The sequence below is a fragment of the Panthera pardus genome, unplaced genomic scaffold (genome assembly GCF_024362965.1).
Source record: "Panthera pardus isolate Hobbes unplaced genomic scaffold, ASM2436296v1 HiC_scaffold_6, whole genome shotgun sequence".
NCBI classification, from domain to species: Eukaryota; Metazoa; Chordata; class Mammalia; order Carnivora; family Felidae; genus Panthera; species Panthera pardus.
Window position 1 is genome coordinate 85,552,537 of NW_026526991.1, and position 14,889 is coordinate 85,567,425.

Below are 14,889 nucleotides of genomic sequence, written 5' to 3' on the forward strand. Positions count from 1 at the left end.
GGAAAAATAATACAATTCTGAACAAAAATATGATAAATGTGTTCAAATCATTTATGTATTCTTCTCTGTAATTAGGGAATATTTAGCCATTATTATCCTATATTACTACAGAAAATCAATAATTGGCCACATCAGTAAAAAAAAATAATTGTTGATACAATTTTTATTAATGTGAGAAATTATTCATTAATATTGTATTTCCTGGATTCTCCGACACCATTTATTATGTAAGGTATCATCAATTAATGATAGCTTCCCAAGAGGAAAGAGAAGGAAATACTACCATGTTAAATATATTAACTATTAGATATTCTTATTCCAGAAACACTAAAATGTGGAAAGATATAGGAAAACATTTTTAATCACACAATAGTATCTCATGAAATATGATATGCAAGCATTTATTAGAGTTTATTTTGTGCCAGTTTGCTAGATGATAGGTGTGCAAAGATGCCAGTAACCCTGTTTTCACAAAAAGGTCATATTCTGGGAGATTAGAAAAACATGTTAATGGTTTACTGTGTGGTGTGGTGTGGTATGGGTGTGTGGTATGGTGTGGTGTGGTGTGGTGTGATACAAGGTACAGAACTAAAGAGGACAGCATAAATTAACTATGTGGCAGGGAAGCTTGGAGATATAATTCTTGAGCTCAGTTTGAAGGATGTATAAGAGATTAACATTTATACTTCAGACAGTGTATTTGGAGGTATGTTGTTACATCCTTTTAATGTAGTTCTGAAACTTTAGCACTGTGTTACAAAACAATATCCTAGCCATTACTTGTTTGATATTTACATAGTTACTTCATACTATTGTTTGACATTGAATACAGAATGTCTTGGTTAGTTCAGCTTTTTTGTGTGTGTCCTTTTTTCTACTGCTTTGCTGTCCTAGGTTGTGTTAACTACAGTGATAGAAAATATTTTTATGGAGCAGGAAGAAGGAAAAAAAAAACTTCAATTATCTGAGAATTTATTTTAAAATTACAGTATTACCTTTTCTTATCTTCCTTCTTATGTTTCTGGCTTGGTAACAGACTTTGAGAAAGACAAGATGAATCTTGCTGCTAGGAAGGAGGAGACACCATGTGCAAATCTTGTATTGTGACATGCCAGGAACAGGGCCGGCATAGGAATAAGACAGGGTATACAATGGTTACATTTGTATTAGATCATTGATTATAGCATGGAGAATGGATTTAAAGGCAGCAGGACTAGAGATAGGGAGGCTAGTTAGTTGACTGTAGTATTTCTGGCCAGATGAGTGACCTAGGATTTGGTGGTGATAGGAGAGCTAAAGTTTATAGAGCACTTACTGTGTGCCCGGCACTCTTCTAAGTGCTTTATGGTAGTAGGTCATTCAGTTCTCAAAACACAGCTCTGAGGTAGACATTTTTCCTATTTTGTGGATGAGCAAAATGAAACAATAATTTTCCCAAAGTAAAATAGGTAGTTGTTGGGCTACAGCATGAACCTAACTACTCTGGCTTCAGGGCTTACATTCTTAACCATAAATTTGTAAATATTTTAAATGTAAAATCAGCAGGACTTGGTCATTAGTAAAATGTGGCAAGTGAAATTGTCTCTTGGCAACTTTGAGCTGAGAGAAAGAGAGATTAGGATTATCCTACACAGCTACAAGTCTAAAGCCCCAGCGAGCGTTTGCGTCCTATCTTTTGGAAACCCAAGTCTGTTTGAAAGCTGAGTTATAAAAAATATTTTCAGAGTAGATTTTAAAAGTCTTAGCTCATTGTCTCTCAATGCCTATGATCTCTTTTTTCTCTCTTCTGAGTTTACCACTGAAAGTATTTCTGGATAGCGTACGGATATAATTTTTAATTAGCAATAGCCTCAGTGTAGTTGATGAAAATTTGTTATTTTTTTATATAGGATGCATGTGAGCTTAGATATTTTATCAGGAAGCAACAAGAGGAAATATAAAATACATATATAATGTGGTTTGAAAAGTACTAGTTTGAAAGAGCTTCCAAACTTAGACAATATTTTTAAGAGTGAATGTTTCTTTTTTTTTTTTTTAATTTTTTTTTTTTTAATGTTTATTTATTTTTGAGACAGAGAGAGACAGAGCATGAACAGGGGAGGGTCAGAGAGAGAGGGAGACACAGAATCTGAAGCAGGCTCCAGGCTCTGAGCTGTCAGCACAGAGCCTGATGCGGGGCTCGAACCCACGAACTGTGAGATCATGACCTGAGCCGAAGTCGGACGCCCAACCGACTGAGCCACCCAGGCGCCCCAAGAGTGAATGTTTCAAGTACTGAGTTAGTAAAACAGTTTGTTTAAAACTAGATAACTTTTGTTTTTGAGAATATTTTAAAAGTTTTATTATTTAAAAAAAATTTTTAAGTTTATTTATTTTGAGAGAGAGACAGAGCGAGCAGGGGAGGGACAGAGAGAGAAGGAGAGAGAATCCAAAGCAGGCTCCGTGCTGGCAGTGTGGAGCCCCATGACGGACTCAAACTCATGAACCGTGAGATCATGACCTGAGCTGAAATCAAGAGTCCGATGCTCAATCGACTGAGCCACATGGGCACCACTATTTTATTATTTTAGATTGTAGATTTTTGAACGTATTATACTTAAGATTTTCTCAATCTTATAATAAATGAACTTTTGCTAGTGCTAAGGAAAGCTTTAGATTAGTGGTCTGAATTTAGAAAATGTTACTCTTTTTGTTACTTATCTGAATTGTAATTGTTTAGAATATTTACTTTACTTCGGGGGCGATAATAATCAAAACCAAGAAAAAGAAGTGTAATTATTACTTTAAACATATTTTAGGGGCGCCTGGGTGGCTCAGTCGGTTAAGCGGCCGACTTCGGCTCAGGTCACGATCTCACGGTCTGTGAGTTCGAGCCCCGCGTCGGGCTCTGTGCTGACAGCTCAGAGCCTGGAGCCTGTTTTGGATTCTGTGTCTCCCTCTCTCTCTGCCCCTCCCCCGTTCATGCTCTGTCTCTCTCTGTCTCAAAAATAAATAAACGTTAAAAAAAAAACAAAAACAAAAAAAAAAAACATATTTTATATGCTTTAAACATATTCAAAATGTGAGTCAACCAATGTGTAGGGAAATATTTATAGAATATATCAATCTGATAATCTAATTTTTTTTTCAGTTGTAAGTAAAAATTTTTTATTCATGGATGTTTGTGGTGTGCCTACCATGTCTTGAACATGATGTTGGATATTGGGAACACGATCGTTCAGGCGGGCAGACACCCTGTTTGCACAGCCAATCTAGGCTATTTCTTGCACTGTTTTGCTGTGCGTGCATGCGTGTGTGTGTGTGTGTGTGTGTGTGTGTGTAGAGGAGGAGGAGGAGGAAGAGGAGTTAAATGGAGATAGGCTTTCTTGGAACTTGAATTCTACTGATGATCTCAGTAGTTATTTTTTACTCCATCTGAGAGGTATAAGCAGATGTGCAAAACTAAGCCTAAAGTAGTTAAGCCGACTTTGGTTTTAAGTATTTTAATGAGGGTTTTAGGAAGTAGATACATAGAGTTCAAGAAGGCTTTGTAAATATAGCATGTATAATGTGTGAACTTCTCTTTATATGTAATGCAACATGTAAATGTAATACAAATTTTTCTGTCTACATATAATGTAACTGGATACCAATTACTTTCCATTATTTATTATCTGTAAGAAAAAGTCAGACATGTAATTTCCTTAATTTTGAAATTTTACTCTTTATATGTCTAATATAACTGGATGTTAATTACAATATTATAATATAGTATGTAAATGTTATATGTAATCTTCTCTCCATGTATAAAGAGGGAAATCTCACAGATAAGGAGTAGTTATATGTCTGACTTATTTTATGAATAGTGAAGACTCAAGTTTGATCTAACACGGATTATATCCCAGCTACCATCCTAAGATCCCAAATTACTGCAGCTTGATGTCTGCTCTGAATTTGCACATCACTTACTGTATGATGGGACTGTTCTTCCTAGGTTGGTACTGAATCCCCACCTAGTTTGAGGTGGTATACACACTTGAACCTGAACTCTCTAATTTCTATTTCATTAGGGAAATTTATGTTCTTCAATGAGTTGTTTTGTGTTGGAATATTACTTTAAGGTGTTTAAGAATGTGGCTTTTTAATGCTTCCATTAACAAGATAGATTATTGTTGTATTAAAAATGTTTATTTGAGCCCACCTAACACTTTATCTCCTCTCGTTTATTTAAAAATTAGATTGAATAATTGTCCATTTTCTTTTCTCTCAATCAGATTAAAAGATTCTCAAGGGCAGAATTATTCTCTTCCAGAGCTATGTAAAAATAGAATTAAATTGAACACTTTAGGTAGTCAGTTTTTCTTAGTTGCAAGTGTGTGATTGCCTAAAATCTCAAAGGGACTAAGTTTTATAAAGGCATATTATATTGAGTTGTTCACTTCTTTACTTTCTGAGATATAAGCTATTATTATCATTTTACGAATCTTTACCAGTTTTACCTGTACTTCAGAAATAAGATAAAATGTTAAAAAGATGGCAAGTATCAAGTTATGTCCATGCTCTAGAAAAGTAACAGTAAAAAAAAAATTAATTGTGATGTCAACCCAAATGTGCAGACAGTACCTCTAAAAGAAGCTTCAGTGAGGTATTGATCTAGAGCACAGTGCATGCCTATAAATAAAAGGATATATTAAAAGATTTGTGATATTATCTATGAAGAGTTTTGACCCATAGAAGACAAATACAACATCGTATGAAATATAATTTATATAGTACATAAATTTTAATATCCTCTAAAGTGAGATCTTTTTATAATTATAAATAGTTCTATAGATTATTTGGAGGAGCATGGTATTTAAAGTGAAGATTTTTTTTCTTGACATCTCTGAAATGTTTTTTAATTGTGACCTTCACATCTCAGCTGTATATGCTTCAAATGACTAAATTGTATCTAGTTTCACGAGTGGTATGTAGAGTTGCCATAAATTTTTAAGCCAGACTCTTTATTTTGCCTTTTATATGAGTATGATAGATCCTCAGTTTTGACTTTTGGAGAGTGAATAACACAATTCAAATTCAACCAATGTATTTCCTATAAGAATGCAGTTAGCAGTTACTTAAGCTTGAAAAAATCCCATTATGGGATTAAATAGTATATTTCTGAATTTACAGATATAATAAGTAAGGCTGAGTCATAATTACTAAGTGAATATTCTTTGGCTCATCTCTGATATAAATATAATGTAGACTTTGAAGATAAATTTAATTTTTTTGATATTAAATAAATTGATTCTTAATTTTAATTAAATAACCCCTAAATTTAATAGCCAAAAAATTCATCCTTTGGCTTCTTGCTTACGGTTGTAGATAATTATTGTTGATTCAGTTCCTAGTTTGTGATTAAGTGCTCCCTACTGTATGCTTGCCTTGCTTCCACCTAGACTCTAGGGCCATTACTTTCTGTAACCATTTCAGTGAGCTGCCATAGTTTTCAGTCTGTACTGTCACCTGATCCAAGCATGCGCCAAAATATCCACTGTTTCTGGCTCCTGTCTGCTGAATCTGCTTTGCAAAACCCTTTGTTCTCTGAGCTTTTGCTTAAGCCAAAACCAAAATTTAACAAATTCTTTGGAGTGTGGACATATGCCATTTGCTTCCTTAGCTCCCATGTTGTGTAACTCTTTAGCTTCTATTAAACTTGTAAATACTTTATTAAATACACCAATGGCATCCCCATGTGCAGTTGTGTGGCTCATGTGTCAGAATAAAGGCTGCTTGTGACCTCGTCAGAGGAACATGAATGCTCCACTTGCGCTGCAGTCAGCCCTTTGTTGTGTTGATTTTTTTTTAAATCAGCCACTTATTCTTTCATAGCGTTTGGTTTAATTATCTGATTATTTTATGTGTTACACCAAGGTAAGTTTGATGTAAATGAACTTTGTAATCTATGTGGTTACGTGTATTTCATAGTGATTATTATTACACACTTTTCCATATAGACATGCTGGCCATTTCTAAATAAATATATCCTGAACTGAAAATAAGTAGTTTCCTCCTTTTTTTTTTTTTTTTTTTACTAATTTAAAAAACAGTGTTATGGATTACTTTCTATAAAATTCATTTTAAAACAGAAAAGCTACCATGTATTACTTGTGGCACAGATGTAGGCAAGTCTAATGTGAGAAAAATCTGTTTTTATAAAAACATAGTATACAATTATTTGCCTTAGCAAATACTATTTAAACTTCCAGAAAGATTTAAAAAGTAAATAGTGGGTTCTACTAGGGTTTTTAAAGAAAAATTAATCTTTATTTTACAATGTTTTTCAGGGAAAATAGTTATTTTCTAAACTGAGTTATATTTGTTATTTTTTGTGATACCTGTTTTCAAAGAATCATAAATAATTTGATAGTCTGAGCAACTACATGAACAGGAGTTTGTCTTACGATAAAAATGCCCTTATTAGGAAACGATGTTAAATAGATGCCCAAATTGGCCTGGAAACATGTATGTCTTAAAAAAAGAAAAAAAAAAGGATTTGAAAATGTATTTGTGCTGTTAATGTCTACATTACAGGGGGAATATGAAGAAATTCTTTAACATAATAGTGTATGTGCAAAATAGGGCCACCTAATTGTCTTACACATTTCTTAATTCACAATATTGATTGCTAACACCATATTGTTGTAGTCTTTTCTATTTCTCTTCTTTATTTTATCTCATACTTGGATCTTTTTCCTCAGTTCCCTGGAGTCTGCATTTCTTTCTTCTTTCTTTCTTTCTTTCTTTCTTTCTTTCTTTCTTTCTTTCTTTTCTCTCTTTCTTTCTTTCTTTCTTTCTCTCTTTTCTTTCTTTTTTTCTTTTTTCTTTTTTTTTCCTGAAGGAAAGTTTTAGGGTAGCTCTGTCTTGGATCCAAAACTTTAATACAAGAACTGGCTGGCATCATTTGTAGTTATGACATTTATCTCATTTCTCCCTTTTGTTGATCTCCTCCCTGTGGAGGAAACAAAATTACATCATAGAAATATCTGCTATAACAAGCCTTTAACCTTTCTTTACTTTGCTGTCTTCAGTATTTTACTAGTGAGTATAATTCTACTTATTCTACTTATTTAAAAAAAAAACATATTTTGAAAACTGGATATATACTGAAATTCAAAAAAGGAAGTTTTTGGATTGGTTGATTTTCAGTTTTAATAAGTGCCTTTTATGTGGAAAATTTACAAAGAGAGTTTAGCATCCTATTTAGAGTTAAAGTTTTTTCTATACCAAATTGTTCCCAAATGGAATTGGCCACACAAAGAAACAAATTAGGATATGCCCATTATAGACTGTTTCTGTTTTTAACATCTTTGCACATAAAATGTTACTATTATTTGCAGCTGCTGTTCACCAGTAGTTTGCAGCTAAATGCAAGTGATTAGGAAGAATGTGTGCCAGATGCTCCATTTATAATGCTCCATTACAAACAATATCGGATTCCTCTGTGTTAAAAAAAAACAAAAAACAAATGCAATGCTGTGATTCTAAGGCATTTTCTTACTTACAGAACCATACATGGAGTTACAGTGTACTGCCTGAAATTTGTCCTTATTTACATTAACCCAATTACTTGTATTAAATTCAACATATTTGCTCTCTTTATTTTAAATTTGCTGGTCCCTTCATTTCTTGTTACTTTGCTTTAGGACCCCCAAGGATGGCTACAGATGGCTTTCTCTTTTTTAACATTGACAAATCTTTGCCTTGGAAAGAACCTAGAATATAGTGGGTTATAAAAAATAGGTACCAGGAAATGAAATCAGAATTTAAATTAAATGTCTGGATATGACTCACAATGTTCACTGAGCGAGGTGAGTGAGACATAGAATATCCTCAGTTTAGGATTAGAGTCTGGAAACTCTGGGTATACATTTGAAGTTGGATCTAATAAAATATATTCCTATAGATGTCCCCTAAAGTAATAAAGCAAATAGAACTAGTTGGTTTATTTTCCAGCAATCAAGTTTAAAAATGTTAAATTTTGTGAGAAGTAGCATTAAATTAAAATGTTAATAAGCATTTTGAGAAATAACATTTTAAACATGTGAAGTTAGTTTTAAAATCTGTTATAGACTAGTGTGTCTTTGCCTTCCAGAACATGTTTATTTTAAACATTTCTTTCTCATATAAACAATGTGCTATTGAGTAGTGAACTGATATAAAATTTATCTTTCAGATGAACCAGAAACTCGAGATGCGTGGTGGGCAGAAATCAGACAAGAAATAAAATCACATGCTAAAGCATTAGGCTGTCATGCTGTAGTGGGCTACAGTGAATCAACTAGCATCTGGTAAATGATAATAACTTGATTTTCTAGATGCTGTAATTTACGGATTGTCATCTAAAAGGTTAAAAGCTTTATGCAAATATAGAGAAAAGAAGAATTATGGAGTGATCCAGGAGCGTGGACTTGGGAGTACATCAGACTGAGGTCCATATGCCATTTTTGCCACTTAATTGCTGTGAAACTTTGAGAAAATAACTATTCCTCTGAGCCTCAGTTTATACATTGAAATGGAAATTATAACCATCTATCAATTAAGGTTACTGACGAATTAAATCAGAATTGATACTGGCACATAGCAAGTCTTAATTCTAGGCCTACTTTACTCCAGTTTGTGACCCCACTAACTCTTTCTCCTGGGATATTTGGAAACCTTGATCTAATGTGTCTTTAAAGTTTGTCTGTAAACTCTTTTTACCTAACTGCAACTTAATTTTCTTCTGCCAACACATCATCCTTCCTAACTCTGCCGAGTTAGGAAGACTTCCATACTCCTAGTTCTCCATTTCTTTTTCTCCTACTTTTCATCTGAACAACCTCTCTTACTTTAAAGTCCATGCCATTCCACAGTTCAGACTTTTCTACCTCCAAAACATTCTTCTGCCTTTCTTAATTCTCTGCTGTCTCCTCCAGTTGAACATGATTACCTCCCTTCTAACAGCCTGACTTTGTACCTTCTTATTCTCATGTCCTCCTCTATCCTTCAGCTTTCAACTATATTTTAGGCTTCATTATTGCTCAAAATGGTTCCCCTTTAAAAATTTGAAACTATAAAATTTCACTCTTGGATCACAACTTAATATTTTTCACTTATCTCATTTGCACATTTATACCTGGTTTGTTTTGGCTTTTATCTTAACCAAGATTTTCCCCAGTTTCTTAGTTGGGCTCTGATTTGACTTGCTGACTGCCATCAATGAACCCTACTTTCAACCCCTTGAAAAGTTTATAATAGATATCATCTAGAAACTGTTTGACCTTTTGCTGCCCACCTTCTATTCTTTTTTTTTTCTTTCTCTTAATGTTTATTTGTTTATTTTTCAAGAGAGAGAGGAGAGGGAGGGGCAGAGAGAAAAGGAGAGACATTCCTAAGCAGGCTCCACACTGTCAGCGCAGAGCCCCATGTGGGGCTCGATCTCACCAACCACAAGATCTTGACCTGAGCCAAAACCGAGTCAAACACTTAACCAACTGAGCCATCCAGGCACCTCCACCTCCTATTCTTGGTTAATCCTTACTGTCAACTATTACATGGGTAATTCTCTTGTGCTTGTGGTGGTCATTATTTTTACAGAAAAATGATTAGACTCTGGTATATGTGGAGAGCCATGCTGTTTCATCTTCTGAGGGCCCTTTCTTTTCCTCTGTGGATCATGTGTGGTATTCTTGCACCTTTCTGTCTCCATTGTAGCTATTCTATACTTGTTAAACTAATAACTTTGTATGCTTATCCTGCCTTACTCCCCAGTAGATAATCTTAGCTCATTCATAGATTTAGTGTCCTATGCTTCCAGGTCATAGGGTTATGGTTTTAAAAGACATAGTTTTTGTTATTGGATTCACATTTTACTGGAGAATTATGACAAGTAGAACACATTTTATGGCAGAGATATCCCAGGGTGCTCTGGGGCCCAGAGGGTTGGAGTTTAGAAGTAAGATTGGAAGAAAGGGTTAATGAAGTAACTGAAGCTTAAACTAAATCTCAGGGGATGAGTATGAATTATATAAATGAAGAAAGGAGGCATGAAGGGAGTGTTTAAGGCTAGTAGAGTAGCATGCAGAGAAGGCCAGAGGTGTACATTCAGTGCGGCAGGAAATAGGTCACAGATAGATGCGGGAGTGTACAGAAATGAGTCAAATTGATTTACGTAGAAGTTTGAATTCACCTGATACAAGCTTCTTTTTTCCCTCCAGACCTCAAAAAATCTTGTGTTTAAATCCCATCTTTACTAATTTTTTTGGTTCTGATCCATCCTATGTACTATTACTGGATAAACTCTTTGAAATGTACTTCTGCTCTTAGAGCTCCTTAATTCAGCACATCAGGGGTTCCACCTTCTTCCTTGACATTCTCAGTGCCCACTTAAACATTTTGAGCCTGGTCTCTCTCTACTCAGTTACAGATCAAGTGACCATTTCTTTCATGTCCTTTCAGACTTCTGGTCCACTTACACTGTTTCCAACATTTTGTCCCTAGGCTGCAACTTTTCTCTTTTGCTTTGTATGATCTCATTCAATAATTTTGTGGATTATTTAAAATTAGGTGATATGTAATAAAGAATTCCAAAGAATTCTTTTGAAAGTGAGGTTTCTATCATACATATAATGATGTAGTTTAAGCTCCATTTAGTATATTTTGGGTATTATTTGTTTCAGATACCTTTTGATTATTAACTTTAAGCTATAGGGATATCGATAATTACATAGTTACACTTTTAAAATGATTTTAATGAAGTTTAGTATGCATTTAAAGAGTATTTTAATACAGTTTAATGGTTTATTGCTGAATTCCGCAAAATAATTTGTTACTACTTTGAGATATTCAGTCTTTATCAGGTTTACCATATTTTAAAGGAATTTATTGTCATTAATATTGTGCTTTATCTTTTACAATTTTTTAAGTATAAAGAATTCTTACCCTTTTCATTTTATTTATTTACTTTATTAAAATAAATTTTTTTTAATGGGTTATTTATTTTTGAGAGAGAGAGAGAGAGAGCACAAGCAGGGGAGAGACAGAGAGAGAGGGAGACGCAGAATCCGAAGCAGGCTCCAGGCTCTGAGTTGTCAGCACAGAGCCCAATATGGGGCTTGAACTCACAAATGGTGAGATCATGACCTGAGCTGAAGTCGGACGCTTAACTGACTGAGCCACCCAGGCACCCCACCTTCTTCATTTTAATAACATTATTTTTATTTTTTATCCTAGGATAGGAGATAATCTTATGATATCATTAATATTTGTGGAGTCTAACTTGAATTTAAATTGTCACCCTGTAATCACTTTGATATTTAACATTTTTCAAAGTTAGATTGCCTGAAGATGTTAACTGTTTTATGTTTTTTTCTTTTATAGTGAAGAGGTCTGTATTTTATCTGCATCCGGCACGGCAGCTGTACTGAACCCTAGATTTCTGCAGGATGGCACCGTGGAGGGCTGTTTGGAACAGAGGTTGTCATGGCAGCCTGGCTTATTTTCTATGATGGCAAAGAAGGGAGAGGTTAACTTTTGTAACTTTAGAGCTGAGATAGTTCTTCTGTATGAGAGTGGCTTAATATAGAAATGAGGACCAGGCACTTCACTGCTTTTTGTGTAACCTATAGCAACAGAGAAGTATTAGTTCTGCACTATATGACACACATTGTTATAATTTTTCTAGTATCTTGGTAAGTTACATGTATAACTATCAGTGAAAGAATTTCAAGTGTGTATTTTTTGTTTGTTATAGTATAGAAGTAATTTCCTTTGATTTTTCTCTTCCTTTCCTTTCCCCCTTGTCTACCTCTGAAACAGAAAAAGGTCATGAAACAATTTGCATAAAGAAAATTCATAATTTATAGAACAATTGAAACACTGTATTGTAACAAAATTATATATAAAAGTTTCCTAAAAAGTGAAATATAACTTTAATGTGTATGAAAGAGAAAGTAAAAGTGAAATTATTAGGTAAAATAGATTACTTTTTAGTTTATTTAGTTATTAATCTCTTAATCTGTTAGCTTCCATAAATGTCAAAAATACTTTCCATAAACAGATGAAATTATCAAATATATATATATATATACAGAAAACTATTAGTTTGGTACCAGAGTACCTGAATAATATAGATTTTAATTACCCCTTACTTCCCTGTATGCATATTTGCTTCCCTCCCCCTCCCCTGCCTCCCCCCAGTATTAAGGAAGACAGCAAAAAAATCTATATGTGATCAAATTTAGTATAAATTTGCAAGTCTCTGTATAACAAAGTTATTCTAGCTCAGGTAGGCACATAGAAGACCTTAGTCGGTTTCTTCTTTAGTTTGTATTAAAAAGGTATTTTGACTGTAATATATTACAGAGCATTAAAAGTCAGCATAAATAGGAAAAAGAAGGTGGAACATTTTAAAGTATATTAAAAGTCAGAGTGTTCTATTTTGAGTTGTCACAGTGCTGCAATATAGTTCTCTCACGTCAGTGGATTTCATTATTGAGTAGATAGAAGCCTGATTTAAAAATGGCCTTTCCCATGCAGCTTGATTATTTTGGTATTGTGGCTTGGATGGATACAGTGAATTCTCTTATATGCCAATCTAGTGGAACAGATACCATCCCTATCTATAAAAGAGGAAAATGTCTTTTTTCTTGCTATAAAATTATTTATGCTTACTAGAGAAAATTTGGAAAGTATGGGAGAGTAGAAGGAAGAAAACATTCCCTATAAACTCAGTATTGAGATAATCCCTTCTGTATATTTCATATTTTAAATGCTTCCATGAATTTAAATAGTTCTGTTTTTATGCCTATGATATTGCATCACTTATGTTTGAATTTCTGTAAGGTGTTTAGTTAAAAATTACCCCAGTGTTCAATCTTTTGTGCCCCTTTGTGACACATGGGCTTTGGTTCAAACCAACCAACATTAAAATCTGAGGTCTTCTGCCTTGTATTTTGTGTGACCAAACAAGTCACTTAGTATCTCAGGTTGGTTTCAGGCCAAGAACTAGTTTTTGTTGCTCTTTGCTTTATATTATAGTGTGTGTGTGTGTGTGTGTTGGGGGGGGGGGTGTTTATGTTTTCCTGCTTAGTCTTCGAAAAAAAAAAAAAAAAAAAGCCTTTCTGGGTAGATACTGTCATTCTGGTTATATAGAGGAGGCTCTGAGAAATTGAATAACTTGTATAAGATCACACAGCTCTACTTAGCATCTGATTTCCCTGTTGCTTATACCAGAATGCCATCCCAACAAAAGAATAATTAATGTATGGGAGTAATTTGATTTAGAAGGTTATTTTGGAAATTCAGTGCAGTAATGTATACAAGGAATCTGCAGGAAGCCTGACTCCTAGTAGATACAGTATGAGTTTCTTTTCTCTTTTTTAATGTGTCCGCTTGCCAAGTTTCAGCTTCTAACAGGTCACTTTTGATTGGAATGAATTGAGAACCCATATCTTTCCACAGCTCTAGACGTGTGGCTGTGTGAATGTCTGGAGTTCTCCATGGAGCTTTCTTCTTCCATTTCTGTTTCCCTAATTTCCTCAGATTTGATGAGTGAAAAAAATACCATTCTGAAGTGAATTCATAAGCATTACTACAGCAAACATTTTACTGATTGAGAAGGTTGTGTGTTTACTTGTGGTTTATGTTGTTTGTGAAACACAGGTGTTTCGGTGTCTCAGAAATGTTTAATTCTGACAAATTCTTAAGTCATTGGAAACTAGAAATGTTAGATTATGCCTATTTTTGACTTCTGAAATTAAAAAAAATTTTAATGTTTATTTTATTTTTGAGAGACCGAGACGAGTGGGGGAGAGGCAGAGAGGGAGACACTGAATCTGAGGGAGGCTCCAGGCTCTGAGCTGTCCGCACAGAGCCTGACGAGGGGCTCAAACCCACGATTATATTTGTGATTATATTTGGTGATTATATTTGTGTTATATTTGTCAGACAGTAGGAAAATGTCACCCTTATTATCTAACCATTTGTTTTTATGAACTAGCTTTGGAATAATAGTGGTTTTTGTCAGGTGGGACATTCTCAAACGTATGAATTGATGCAATTCAATGGCTACTTGTATAAGTCTTTTCTCATACAAAAGTGTATGGTTTTGATTTCATGGTCATTTTTAATTCTTAATAGTCATAGTGGGACTGTCGTAACTCTCATAGTGGTAGAAGTTATATAGTTTATACATTAGTACTATATGTATAACATACGCTTTTGAAAAAATGCATAGACTTTTTAAGAATGCTTCATTTTTTATCTTGATGTATTCATATAGGCTAGAAGAAAATTTGCCTGTAGGTTGTGGATTTTGCCACATACCATATGACGAACTGAATATGCCATTTCCAGCTCATCTCACATACTGCTATAACTGCAGGAAACAGAAAGTTCCTGATGTTCTCTTTACAACTATTGACCTCCCAACAGATGCAACAGTTATTGGAAAAGGTTGTCTTATTCAAGCAAGGTATATTTGTGTAAACAATATTTGGGGTCCCTGAGAAAGTATGAGGTATGGAGTCAAATAGATCTATTTCAGATGTCTGCTGTACTGTTTCCTACCTGGCAGGCTGGGCAGTACTATCTGGACCTTGTATTTAGTCACATGGAATATTGGGAGGAAGAGTACCCATTTTATAAAACTCAAATAAGTTTAAATGCAAAAGCAATTTTAAACATTTCAATTCTATACAAATATCTGTTATTATGAAGATTATTAATTAACTTGTTTCAGGCTAGGCACGTGACTCTGCTTTAAGGACATTGAATATGTAATACATTTTAGAAATTTATCTTTTTTCTTTTAAAGAACAATGCTATGTATTGTTTCTTTTACTACTTAATTTAGCTCTTAACAGTTCCTTTTAAAATGTACTGGAG

General features: G+C 34.0%; 1 protein-coding gene across 25 annotated transcripts in view; it reads left to right on the top strand.

The window, feature by feature from the left end:
- C2CD5 (C2 calcium dependent domain containing 5) overlaps nt 1–14,889 on the top strand; it is a 100,755-nt gene that overhangs the window by 52,379 nt on the left and 33,487 nt on the right. For all 25 annotated transcript variants that reach the window (XM_053895472.1, XM_053895476.1, XM_053895474.1 and 22 more), the window contains 3 exons: nt 8,198–8,312; nt 11,383–11,478; nt 14,285–14,476. In XM_053895472.1, coding sequence (XP_053751447.1) covers nt 8,198–8,312; nt 11,383–11,478; nt 14,285–14,476 — 403 coding nt within the window. The remainder of the gene's footprint in view (nt 1–8,197; nt 8,313–11,382; nt 11,479–14,284; nt 14,477–14,889) is intronic.